Raw genomic sequence first — 12,863 nt, 5'->3', positions numbered from 1 at the left:
TGGTGAAACCCTGTCGCTACTAAAAATACAAAAATGAGTGGGGCATGGTGGCACATGCCTGTAATCCCAGCTACTCAGGAGGCTGAGGTAGGAGAATAGCTTGAACCCAGGAGGCGGAGGTTGCAGTGAGTAGAGATCGTATCACTGCACTCCAGCCTGGGCAACAGAGCGAGACTCCATCTAAAAATAATAATAATAATAAAAATTAGAAAATTAGGTTGGGGCCACATTGTGCATGGCCTTGAATGTCATTTTGAGGATTCTGAATTTAACTCAATAAGTATGAAAAATTTTAAAAACAGTCCAGGCATGGTGGCTCATGCCTGTAATCCCAGCACTTTGTGAGGCCAAGGCGGGTGGATCACTTGAGGTCAGGAGCTTAAGACCAGCCTGACCAACATGGTGAAACCCCGACTCTACTAAAATTACAAAAAATTAACCAGGCATGGTGGCACATGCCTGTAATCCCAGCTACTCAGGAGGCTGAGGCAGGAGAATTGCTTGAACCTGGGAGGCAGAGGTTGCAGTGAGCTGAGATCACACTACTGCACTCCAGCCTGGGCAACAGAGAGAGACTCTGTCTCAAAACAAACAAAACAAAACAACAACAAAAACAGAATAATGACACAATTAGATCTGTGTTTTTTATTGCAATGTAGAAGATGAATTAAAACATGGAGAAATTAGAGACAATTTCTTAGGAGGAGGCTACTGTCATGGTCCAGACAAAAGATTGAGAACATTTCTCAATTTTGAAAGAGAGAGACACACACACACACAAGTTGGGTTATCTGGAAGCAGAGGCTGAGACAGAGTTTGAGGTGCAAGATGCTTACCGGGGGGAAGAAGCAGGGCTGAGCTAAGAGAGAAGTCAAACTGCAATGCAGATCTGACAAAGACCCAGCCTCCCTGGTAGGGGGCTCTGGAGTGAATATTTCCAGCCCTGGCCAGCCCTTGTCAAGCCAACCTATTCTCAGAGCTGTCCTGCAGTTGGCCAAAATGGTCGAACCTTTATACCCCTGCCTTGCTCAGGTACCGAGTGAGGGCAGTTCTGGGATGGACATGATCTTGTGTAGGACTGTCCTCTACAGCTGAGGCAGACATTGAAAGAACTGAAGCAGGCGGAAGTTGTCTGCTAGCTATTCCTCCTAGAGCTGAACAGCAAGCCTTTTTTTTCTTATTTATTTATTTATTTGAGATGGAGTTTCGCTCTTGTTGCCCAGGCTGGAATGCAGTGGCGAGATCTCAGCTCATTGCAACCTCCACCTCTCAGGTTCAAGTGATTCCCCTGCCTGAGCCCCTGCTAGTTGCTGGGATTACAGGCGCGCACCACCACGCCCAGCTAATTTTTGTATTTTTAGTAGAGACAAGGTTTCACCATGTTGGCCAGGCTGGTCTCCAACTCCTGACCTCAGGTGATCCCCCCACCTCGGCCTCCCAAAGTGCTGGGATTACAGGTATGAACCACCGTGCCTGGCCAACAGGAAGTCTTTCTTTGGAGGTAGAACTGAATGGTACACCTTCATGTTTACCACAAAGAAAGAGAGGAATTATGATATCTTGAACAAAGGCAATGGGGTAGAAAGGAGTGAATGTGTTTTATAGATACTGTATTTGGTAGGTGGGGATAAATAAGAGGGAGTAAATAAAGGTTAACAGTGAGGTCTCTCCACTTACATGATTTGATGGTTATTCTGTTATCCATTAATGAACAGTAAACAGCAGAAGTAGAGAGAGCAGATTTGGGAAGAAAGATAATAAACTTAATTTTGAACATGTTGATTCTGAAATGTCTACAGAGCATTAAGGTAGAGATGACTTTAAAGAATCAATGCAAATGAGAGGTCTGGAGATCAGAAGCCACTACTGTATTTACTGACTATACATATACTATCTTTTTTTTTTTTTTTTTCTGGGTCTGTTGCCAGGCTGGAGTGTGGTGGCACGATCATGGCTTAATGCAGCCTCAACCTCCTAGGCTCAAGCAATCCTCTTACCTCAGCCTCTTGAATAACGGGAACTACAGGCCCACACCACCACGCCCAGCTAATTTTTTCTACTTTTTTATAGAGACAGGGTCTCATTATGTTGCCTAGGCTGGTCTCAAACTCCTGAGCTCAAGCAATCCTCCTGCCTCTGCCTCCCAAAGTGCTGGGAATTACAGGTGTGAGCTAGTCACTGTGTTTGGCATTTTTTTTTTTTTGAGACAGAGCCTCGCTCTGTCGCTCAGGCTGGAGTGCAGTGGCGCGATCTCGGCTTACTGCAAGCTCTGCCTCCCGCGTTCTCACCATTCTCCTGCCTCAGCCTTCCAAGGAGCTGGGACTACAGCTGCCCGCCACCATGCCAGGCTAATTTTTTGTATTTTGTTTAGTAGAGACAGGGTTTCACCATGTTAGTCAGGATGGTCTTGATCTCCTGACTTCGTGATCCGCCCACCTTGGCCTCCCAAAGTGCTGGGATTGCATGTGTGAGCCACCGTGTCCGGCTTGCGCTTGGCTTATTATTTTACATATATACTTTTATTTAATACTCTTCATGCCTGTATGAATTAGGTATTGTTTTTCTTATACCCTTTGTTATATTTTATTAATACTATTTGGGAACAAAAAAACTGAGACTAGAAGAAGTTAAATTTCTCGCTCAAAGAAGTAAAACTTAAGTCTGATGACAAAACACATACTCTTTTTTTTTTCAGAAAAAAAAAAAGAATCTTGCTCTGTTGCCCAGGTTGCAGTGCAGTGGTGTTATCTGGGCTCGCTGCAACCTCTGCCTCCCGGGTTCAAGTGATTCTCCTGCCTCAGCCTCCCAAGTAGCTGGGATTACGGGGCGTGTGCCACCACACTCAGCTAATTTTTGTGTTTTTAGTAGAGATAGGGTTTCACTGTGTTGGTCAGGCTTGTCTTGAACTCCTGACCTCAAGTGATTCTCTCGTCTTGGCCTCCCAAAGTGTTGGGATTATAGGTGTGAGCCACCGCACCTGGCCAACAAAATACATGCTCTTAAAGATAAAATTATATTGCTTCTCCATGGAAACCACAGGTAGATAGTATTTGAAGCCACGAAGGTCAGTAGGTCACCTAGAAAGGGTATAGTTCAAACAGGAACAAAAGGAAAAAAATGGAATTCTAAGGAAGCCAACATTTCCAGGGTGAATCAAGTAAGATGACATAGTCAAAGGGATTGAAAAAAAGTAGACAGAACAGTTTTTAAAAATTGAAGTATGGTATCTCAGAAGTTAAGGTAAAAAGAGAGTTCTAGTCTGCAAATTTGCAGATACCATGTAGGGTGACAGTTTGACAATTAGAGGTTACTAGCGATCTTAGAGCAGTTTATAGAGAAGTCAGATTGCGGTGGGTCTAAGAATGAGTGTGAAGGCCAGGCACGGTGGCTCACGTCTAATCCCAGCACAGTGGGAGGCCGAAGTGGGCGGATCACGAGGTCAGGAGTTCAAGACCAGCCTGGCCAACATGGTGAAACCCCATCTCTACTAAAAATACAAAAATTAGCTGGGTGTGGTGGCATGCATCTGTAATCCCAGCTGCTTGGAAGGCTGAGGCAGGAGAATTACTTGAATCTGGGAGGCAGAGGTTCCAGTGAGCTGAGATCACGCTGTTGCACTTCAGCCTGGGCAACAGAGCAAGACTCTGTCTCAAAAAAAAAAAAAAAAATGAGTGAGAAATAAGGAAGCAGAAGAAATGGGTATAGGTTACTTTTCCAAAAATTTTGCAAAGTGGAGGAGATAACAATGCTTTAAATATAAGACATTTATTAATATTATTAATTGATTAATAATCGATCACTGCCATATGACTTGGATTTTACATTTCCACCACTTCTTCGTGTTACTTCTTTCTACCCTATTATACCAGTGTCCCATTCCAAGTCTGACACACCTGGAAGCATTGAATGTCGCATTTTGATTGTGGATGATTTGTTTATTTGGTTACAGCTTTTGAATGCCTCAGGTGATTCTGTCTATCTTTGGAGGATGGGCCATAGGCCCCCTGCCCCAACTCCATTATCTGTTTTCCACGAAGATAGATAAACATTCACTTATCAGACTAATTCAGCAAAGCATACACGTTCTTAGTTTCTTAGCAAACCAAGTACTTTGTCCACCTCTCCTCTCCATCTCCCCTCCCTCAAATCTTCAGTGGGCAGATGTGGGAGAAGAAAGGAGCTGTCACTCCAAACCTTCTGGTGTTACAGTTGGGGAGTCTGGCTTCACAGTGAGCTGAAACTTTCCCTTGCCAGCCTCCATCAGCCCAGCCCCTTCTGAGGGGGCTGGAGAGTAATCAACATCGCCGTCCACCTGTGCACAGGAAGATGCCTACAGCCACACCAGCAATGATGAAACTGCCCACCAGGACTCCCAGGACCAGCGAAGTGTAGGAGCGGCTTGTTTGGCTCCCTGCAGAACATGCAGAGAGTTAGCCCGAAGAATAGACCCCCAAGGAGTCCATGATTTGAGTCAAACCCCAAAGCATTTCTGCCCCAGGGGAAAGGGACCCGTTTGGCCGGGCGCGGTGGCTCAAGCCTGTAATCCCAGCACTCTGGGAGGCCGAGACGGGCGGATCACAAGGTCAGGAGATCGAGACCATCCTGGCTAATATGGTGAAACCCCGTCTCTACTAAAGAATACAAAAAACTAGCCAGGCCACCAGGCGGGCGCCTGTCGTCCCAGCTACTTGGGAGGCGGAGGCAGGAGAATGGCGTGAACCTGGGAGGCGGAGCTTGCAGTGAGCTGAGATCCGGCCACCCCACTCCAGCCTGGGCGACAGAGCCAGACTCCGTCTCAAAAAAAAAAAAAAAAAAAGAAAGGGACCCGTTTACCAACTGACTGAAGTTGAGTATGTTCTGTCCCAAATCCCCAACTGTGGGCCTCTTGTTGCTCTAGGCATCCATTCTTCAGGTCCATCCATTTGTCTGGAACCCGCCCTCTCCCCAGGCCTGGGCCCCAGTCCCATCATACCTTTCATGTTTTCCGTGGAAATATGTTTCTGCACATACTGCACACAGGTGTCCTCCAGGAATTCCCGCAGTTCATACCGAGTGCGGTTGTAGGCATTGAGCTGCTGCAAGATGAAGGTGACCACTTTGGAGGGGACCTGGGTGTCTGCCTGCCACAAGGCTGTCTCCGGCCGGAAACTCAAAAAAGAACTCCCGTTCACCGCCACTTCGAAGAAGACATGGGCTCTAGAGCCCTCGGGAGGCAGCTCACAGCCCAGGAAGCAGCGGATGGTCAGAGGAACTGTGGATAGAGAGTCAGGGTCAGGGGACTGTGCAGAGAGGATGCCAGGTGTGGGAGGAGGCCCAGCAAGGGGAAAAGAACATAGGAAGGCGAGAGTCAGTGCTGTGAGGAGAGGGGAGTCTATAGGTCAGGGAGAAGGGCCTGGGGCTGTGAGGAGGGGTTTGTGGTTAGACTGTTACAGGCTGAGAAAGAAGGGGCCAGGGACTATGATGAAAAAAGGGAATTGTCAGGCCTTGATCAACTGGTGATAGAAAAAAAAAATGGGGGTTGGGCGGCGGGGGGCAGTGACTCACACCTATAATCCCAGCACTTTGGGAAGCCAGGGCGGTGGATCGCCTGAGGTCAGGAGTTCCAGACGAGCCTGGCCAACATGGCGAAACCCCATCTCTACTAAAAATACAAAAAAATAGCCAGGCGTGGTGGCGAGCGCCTGTAATATCAGCTACTTGGGAGGCTGAGGCAGAAGAATCGCTTGAACCCGGGAGGCGGAGGTTGCAGTGAGCTGAGATCGGGCCACTGCACTCCAGTCTGGACGACAGAGCAAGACTGTCTCAGAAAGAAAAAAAAAAAGGTGGGTGCGGTGGGGGACTAGGAGAGAAAGGAGTTAAAGGCTATGATCCGGGTGGGGGACGGAGTGGTACTTTGAGAAAAGAAACTAGGGTCTTTGAGAAGAAGGAGTTGGGGTTGTGACGGGGAGGGAGTGAGGCTTTGAGAAAAGAAACTGGGGTCTTTGGGGGAGGAGTTGGGGTCATGAGTGGAGCTAAGAGCGAAGTCATCAGCTTGTATGAGGAGAGGTGGCTGGAGGGTGGAGAGTGAAGTGCTGGGGGTGTGTGAAGAGAAGGACGGGGATCTATGAAGAAAAGGAGTTGGAGGACTGTGAGGTGAGGGGTGAGGAGTTTTCAGGGGACCTTCGGGGTCACGGTGTGAGGGCCCCCCAACAGGGTCTACCCCAAGAGGTTATGCCAGCAGGCCGACCGCCCAAGTCGGGGCTTTCTTAGCGGGGACACCTGCCTCTCTCCAGCCCCCACCCAGCAATTTTCAAAGGCCCAGGCGCCACCGAGCTCCAGTGGCGGCCCGGTTCCTGCAAGCTCCAGCCCGCCTCCACCAGTCAGGCCCCGCCCCCACCAGTCCCGCCCAGACCCCGCCCCCGCTGCGCGCCCACTCACAGGCCAAGGTCCGCTCCTGGTGCACCAGGCGCACGAGGCCGTGGAACTCTACCAGGTAGGACTGCAGGCCACTCTGCATGCGCGCCCAGCTCTCGGGCTCCTGCAAGGGCTGCAGCTGGAGGATCGTGGCGTTGGTGCCTGGGCCTTCCAGCACGTGCGTCAGGTGTCCCCCCAGCGACGCGTTGCCCTGGTACCACACGTGATAGGGGTCGCGGAAGTAGGAGATCTGGAGCATGTGAAGGCTTTGGAGGCCTGCGGACAGAGTCAGCGTCAGCCTGGGCCGGCGTGGGAGGGGGCGGCGGGCAGCGGAAGATAATAACCCCCTACCTTGAGGCTGGCCGCCCACCTTCTCGACCCTTCATAAACTATAATGTGCCCTCCCACCGCTTCTCCCATTTGACGCTCACAGTAACTCTGCCAGGAGGGCAGGACAGGGATTATTATCTCCGTTTTACAGATGAGGAAACTGAGGCCTGCAGTGGAAGAGACACTCCTTTCTGCCTCCTTTTTCACCCTCGGCTCTCCCTCCCCCCGTTTCCTGTTAACCAACGGAACAAATGGTTAACAAATCCTGACCTGAATAAAATCCGAGTTCCATCGCCTGTTCTCTGTCTCTTCTTCCACTGCCCTGATTCAGGATTCACCCGTCTCATCTGGACGGGGGTAGTACCTTTCTACATCTCTCCGTTCTCTATTCCGACCTCCACCTGACCCAGGGATGAGATCATGTCCTTTTCCTTCTTAAAATCTTCCAGTGCCATAACCTCCTCCCCTTCATTAATCAAAAATAATCATAACCAATGTCCATTAAGTGCTTATTATAACCTGGGCAATGGGCTTTACATACATTATTATCTTTGTGCCTTTCCCCAATGGCTTAATGCAGTAGCTACTATTATTAACCCCAGTCTACATGGGAAACTGAGGCAGAGATAGTGCGGCAGAGCCAAGGTTTGCATGTAGGCAGTCAAGTCCAGTACTCTTAGCCATTCTGCTACACTGCCTCCCCACAGGATCAAGTCCAGAGTCTTTAGCCTGGCATTCAAGGCTGCTAGATACCTGGCCCCTGCTGCCTTTTCTGGCCGCTTCCCACTGCTTATATATCAAACTAGTTGGGGTTCCTCATGCTGCCTTTGGCTGACACATGAATAGCATGTCAGGATTGCTCTGCCTCCCTTTTTCTGCCTAGCGGAGTTTATTCATGATTTAAGACCCAGCTTAGAGACTGGGAGCAGTGGCTCATGCCTGTCATCTCAGCACTTTGGGAGGCCGAGGCGGGTGGATCACTTGAGGTCAGGGATTCAAGACCAGCCTGGCCAACCTGGCCAACATGGCGAAACCCATATTTGTACTAAAAGTACAAATATTAGCCAGGCGTGGTGGTATATGCCTGTAGTCCCAGCTACTCAGGAGGCTGAGGCAGGAGAATCGCTTGAACTTGGGAGGTGGAGGTTGCAGTTAGCTGAGATTGTGCCACTGTATTCCAGCTTGGGTGACAGCTTGAGACTCCATCTCAAAAAAAAAAAAAAAAAAAAGACCCAGCTCAGTTGCCCTCTCCTTGGAAATTTTTTTCTGATGCCCCACGAGACACAGTGGGTCTGTTTCAGTGATCCCAGACCACCATATATTAGTGAATATCTCACTAGATTCTACCTGACTGTCTTCAAACACACACAGGCTACAATGGACGCCTCTAGGCTATGGAACCATGCCTGGTGATCTCTGCTTCCTACACTCAGAAAAGAGCCTGGCACAGAGTTGATGCCCAGAGCACATTTGGATGAGTCCAGGGTTGTAAATCTGTGTGTGTGAGTGGGTCCTGTCTGTGTTTGCATTTGAGAAGTTGTGCTTTGTATCTGCAGATGTGAATAAGTATATTTATGGATAACCCTAGACATGGTCCTTAACTACTCTGTGACCCAGCTTCCTCCTCTGTAAAATGGAGATAGTAATAATATTACCCACCTTTCGGGGTTTGTGCGAGTTAAATGGGTCAATCCATGTATTAACCATAGTGAGCACCCATTGAATACTGGTTATTATTTGCTGCCTCTCTGAGGGGGAGACTGAAGCTATGGGGACTGTGAGAGGGAAAAGGAGGCCCCTGTGCAATTATAAGGGAGGGTAATAACTCCCTTTTCTGCTTAAACAGGGCCGCTTCAGGCAGCCTGATCGCCCATAAGTTCTATTAGGCACAGCATCTCTTTCTCTCCAGTTTCACCAGCTGCACCCAGTCTTCTTCCATTGTCCCTAGCCTCCCTTCACCTCTCTCTGCCCCAGTCTTCCCTCAGTTCTTCCATCAGTTTTCCCAGTGTCTTCCCATTCCCTCCATTTCTTTTCTCATCTAAGCCTCTTCCCGTCTCTCCTAGATGTACCCCTATCTACCATCACCCTCAGTTCCCCTTTCTCCCCTCTCCCTGAGGCTGATTCTCCTACCCTCTCTGCTGGTTTCTTTCTCATGTTTCCAGTCATCCTGTTTCCCCTAGCCTCTTTCATCTCCCCCTTTTCAAGGGCTTAAAGGTACTAACTCACCTTGGCTTTGAGACACAAACCAGTCCCCAAGACTCTGCCTGCCCTGTAGAGCGACCTAGCCAGCTGCAGACACAGATGCTGTGAGATAAGCTATCCTGTGGTCTTGCCACGTACCTAGATAGAATGAGATTCTCCAGAACCATCCTGAGGCAGGAGATGTGCCCCCGACTCACCATCTGAGGCGTCTTGGCTACAAAAGGCCCAGTCAGACAGGAGCAGTATCGGCAGTAATGTTGTCAACATCCTGAAGTTGAGGCTCTGGACCTGGGTTCCTGGCTCCGGCAGGCTGGGGGCTCCACTGGCGGCAGTCTAGGGAAAAGAGAAGTGAGGACCGTCTGGGAGGGGCGGAGTCTGGGCAGAGGAGGATGGAAGAAGGCCAGGAGATGGGAGGAGGAAGAGGGTGTCCGACTTATAAAGTGTTATTCCTACTGTGTCTCATTTCCTACTAGGGGGCTGGCCTCCCTCCTACCCTCCCTCTGCCCCGCCCTTCATTGCGCCCTCCTGCCCAGACCTGCCTTTTCCCTCCTCCATGGGCTGCTTCCTAGGAACCAGGAACAGGGAGCGGAAAAGGGGGAGAAGGGCTTGGTGAGAAGTCCTGCCGGCGCTGACGCAGGGGGTGGGGCATCTACTGTCAACTTAGAGCACACTCCTGGGTGTAGGATCAGCAGGTTGCTGATGGGGAAATGGAGGTCCAGAGGTGCAGGGACTTGCCCAGAGTTTATATATCATGGTGGTGACAGATCCAAGATTAAAATTTAGTTTTCCAGTATAATGGCTACATTTTACCAGAATTTTAAGTAAATAGCAATTACGTAATCAAGGATCTTGGTCTCAGAAGTAGTCATAAAATGACTGTAAAGCAGTTCACTGCAACAATTTTTTTTAAATAGGAGAGAATTATGAGCAATCTGTATAAATCTCAGAAGATGATTGGTTGCCTAAAGCAATATTTTTGAAACTGAGGTCATAATTTATTAGTGGACAATGAAAACAATTTAGCAGGTCATGGTTACCATTTTTAAAAAATGAAATAGAACAGAATACAAAAGTTCAGTGCATCACCCTTAGTAAGAGAAAGTGTTATATCATGAAATATTTGCTCAGTTGTACATGTGTGCTTTGGTTTTGTGTGTATGTTTCTATGATGAGTTCTGGATAGCAGTGTGTTCCTTACTCAAGGAAGCAAGTAGAAAAGTTTTAAAGTCACTCCCCCAAGCTATGTTAATCCATACTGTGAATACTATATAATAGTTAAAAAAAAAGTACACCCTCCCCTGCCCAATCCCCACTTTATTTTCATCATATTACTTAGTACTACATGAAATTATATTATTTATTTACATGCTTATTGTTTGAATGTTTCACCAGAATATAATCTCTATGAGGAAGGAGGACGTTTATCTTGTGCAATAGTCTCCCTGGAAGAGTGCACATCACATAATAAATATCAGCAAAGTGAATGACTGAATGAGATATTTATGATGTACATAGATGTCCAAGAATAAGTTGCAGAATATTATGAACAGTTTAGGACCATTTATGTGTCAACCACACACAGAACCACTAAACAACTTGTTTCTTGGTCAGGCATGGTGGCTCACGCCTGTAATCCCAGCAGTTAGGGAGGCCGAGGCAGGCGGATCACAAGGTCAGGAGCTCGAGATCAGCCTGGCCAACATGGTGAAACGCCATCTCTACGAAAAATACAAAAAAAAATTAGCTGGGTGTGATGGCATGAGCCTGTAATCCCAGGTACTTGGGAGACTGAGGTAGGAGAATCGCTTGAGCTCGGGAGATAGAGGTCGCCATGAGCCGAGTTCATGCCATTGCACTCCAGCCTGGGTAACAGAGTGAGACTCTGTCTCAATAAATAAATAAATAAATAGAATAATAATAAAATAAAATTTTTAATTAAAAAACTTCACTTCTGACTGGGCGTAGTGGCTCACGCCTGTAATCCCAGCACTTTGGGAGGCTGAGGTGGGTGGATCACTTGAGGCCAGGAGTTTGAGACCAGCCTGGCCAACAAGGCGAATGTCTCTACTAAAAATACAAAAATTAGCTGGGCATGGTGGTGCATGGCTGTAATCCCAGCTACTTGGGAGACTGAGGCATGAGAATCGCTTGAACCTGGGAGGTGGAGGTTGCAGAGAGCCGAGATTGCACCACTGCACTCCAGCCTGGGTGATGCAGCAAGATTCTGTCTGAAAAAAAAAAAGAAAATATTTCACTTCTGTTCAAATAATACATATATAATTTCATCCTTATATATATATATATATGTAATTATTATTTTTTTGAGACAGGGTCTTGCTCTGTCACTCAGGCTGTAGTGTAGTGAAGCAATCAGAGCTCATTGCAGCCTTGACCTCCCAGGCTCAAGTGATTCTCCCACCTCAACCACCTGAGTAGCTGAGACTATAGGTATGTGCCACTGTGCCACCACACCCAGCTAATTTTTTTGATTTTTACTAGAGACAAGGTCTCGCTATGTTGCCCAGGCTGGTCTTGAACTTCTGCACTTGAGCGATCCTCTGGTATAGGCAGGAGCCACTGCACCTGGCCAAAATTAACTTTCTGTGTGTATTTGTGTATTTGTCTATACATAGGGAAAATGTCCGAAGGGGCACTGTCAATAGAGATTACCTCTGGGGAATGGGATTGGGTAAAGGACTGAGGGGGATTTTAACTTTTTATTTTATATACTTCTCCCTGGAAAGTTGACGTCATAGTGAAATCTGGGACAAAGTCTGGACATAAACTAGGCACCCATTCTCTGAACTGAATATATGCAAGAGCTTCCATGCTCACCTCTCAGCTCTTGCAAACTGGCTAAGATATAGCATCAAAGTCTTTTCTTTTTGCAGCTTATCAAAATGGTCTAGTTGGAAGAGGGATAGGAACCTTGTTTTCCTGCCCTGGGCCTCAGGAAAAGTAGAATGACTTAAATCACTACCAGTTTATATTGTCTTGACTTTTATTAAAAATTATGGAACGTTTCTTTTTTCTTTTTCTTTTCTTTTTTTTTTGAGATGGAGTGTTGCTCTGTCTCCCAGGCTGTAGTGCAGTGGCATGATTTCGGCGCATTGCAGCCTCCGCCTCCTGGATTCAAGTGATTCTCCTGCCTCAGCCTCCCTAGTAGCTGGCATTACAGGCACCTGCCACCACATCTGGCTAATTTTTGTATTTTTAGTAGAGATAGGGTTTCACCACGTTGGCCTGGTTGGTCTCAAACTCCTGACCTCAGGTGATCTGCTCACTTCAGCCTCCCAAAGTGCTGGGATTACAAGCGTGAGTCATTGTGTGCAGCCTGAAATATTTCATTTCTGACGAGTTATTTCATGCTTAAAGGATTACATTTCAAACATACCTATCCCCACCACCCAGCATAAGAAATACAATATTACTAATATAGTTGAAGCCCCCTATGGGCTCCTCCTCAGTTGCATCTCTCTCTCCCTGCCACAGTCCCTGAAGTAACCACTTCAAATGAAAATGAAGATTTGATATTTTTCATTTCCTTATATTTCTATATACTTACACTACTTATGTATATATCCCTAAACAATAGATAGTGGTATTTCATATATTTTAAGCTTTATATAAATGATATTAAAATGTATGTATTCCTCTGTACATTTTGCTTTTTTCACTTAATATATTAATAAGATTCATTCACGTGGCTATGTGTAGACCATTCATTTTCACTGCTTTAAAATATTCCGGCTGAGGAGGTATAATCCCAGCACTTTGGGAGGCCAAGGTGGGTGGATCACTTGAGCCCAGGAGTTCAAGACCAGCCTGGGCAACATAGTGAGACCCCCATCTCTATAAAAATAAAATAAAATTAGCTGGGTGTGGTGGGGTGTGCCTGTGGTCCCAGCTACTCAGGAGGCTGAGGTAGGAGGATTGCT

The 12,863-nt window shown here is 47.3% G+C and overlaps 1 protein-coding gene across 1 annotated transcript; it reads right to left on the bottom strand.

The window, feature by feature from the left end:
* Window positions 1-3,746: 3,746 nt before the first annotated feature.
* Window positions 3,747-9,509, bottom strand: PROCR (protein C receptor). Its single transcript, XM_033186212.1, has 5 exons — window positions 9,465-9,509; window positions 9,123-9,258; window positions 6,418-6,669; window positions 4,973-5,251; window positions 3,747-4,411 (listed from the first exon to the last, which is right to left on the bottom strand). The coding sequence occupies exons 2-5, from the start codon at window positions 9,190-9,192 to the stop codon at window positions 4,296-4,298; spliced, it is 717 nt and encodes a 238-aa protein (XP_033042103.1). The 5' UTR covers window positions 9,193-9,258; window positions 9,465-9,509; the 3' UTR covers window positions 3,747-4,295.
* Window positions 9,510-12,863: the final 3,354 nt, after the last annotated feature.

The sequence above is a fragment of the Trachypithecus francoisi genome, unplaced genomic scaffold (genome assembly GCF_009764315.1).
Source record: "Trachypithecus francoisi isolate TF-2019V2 unplaced genomic scaffold, Tfra_2.0 Lachesis_group21, whole genome shotgun sequence".
Taxonomy (NCBI): Eukaryota; Metazoa; Chordata; class Mammalia; order Primates; family Cercopithecidae; genus Trachypithecus; species Trachypithecus francoisi.
The sequence above is the reverse complement of the archived record's forward strand: the minus strand, read 5'-3'. Positions and strand labels throughout refer to the sequence as shown.

Coding starts and splice junctions, on each gene's coding strand:
- PROCR (XM_033186212.1), bottom strand. CDS start 9,192: ATGTTGACAACATTACTGCCGATACTGCTCCTGTCTGACTGGGCCTTT. Junction 5,252..6,417: donor CCAGGAGCGGACCTTGGCCT/GTGAGTGGGCGC, acceptor CTCTATCCACAG/TTCCTCTGACCATCCGCTGC. Junction 4,412..4,972: donor TTCCACGGAAAACATGAAAG/GTATGATGGGAC, acceptor CATGTTCTGCAG/GGAGCCAAACAAGCCGCTCC.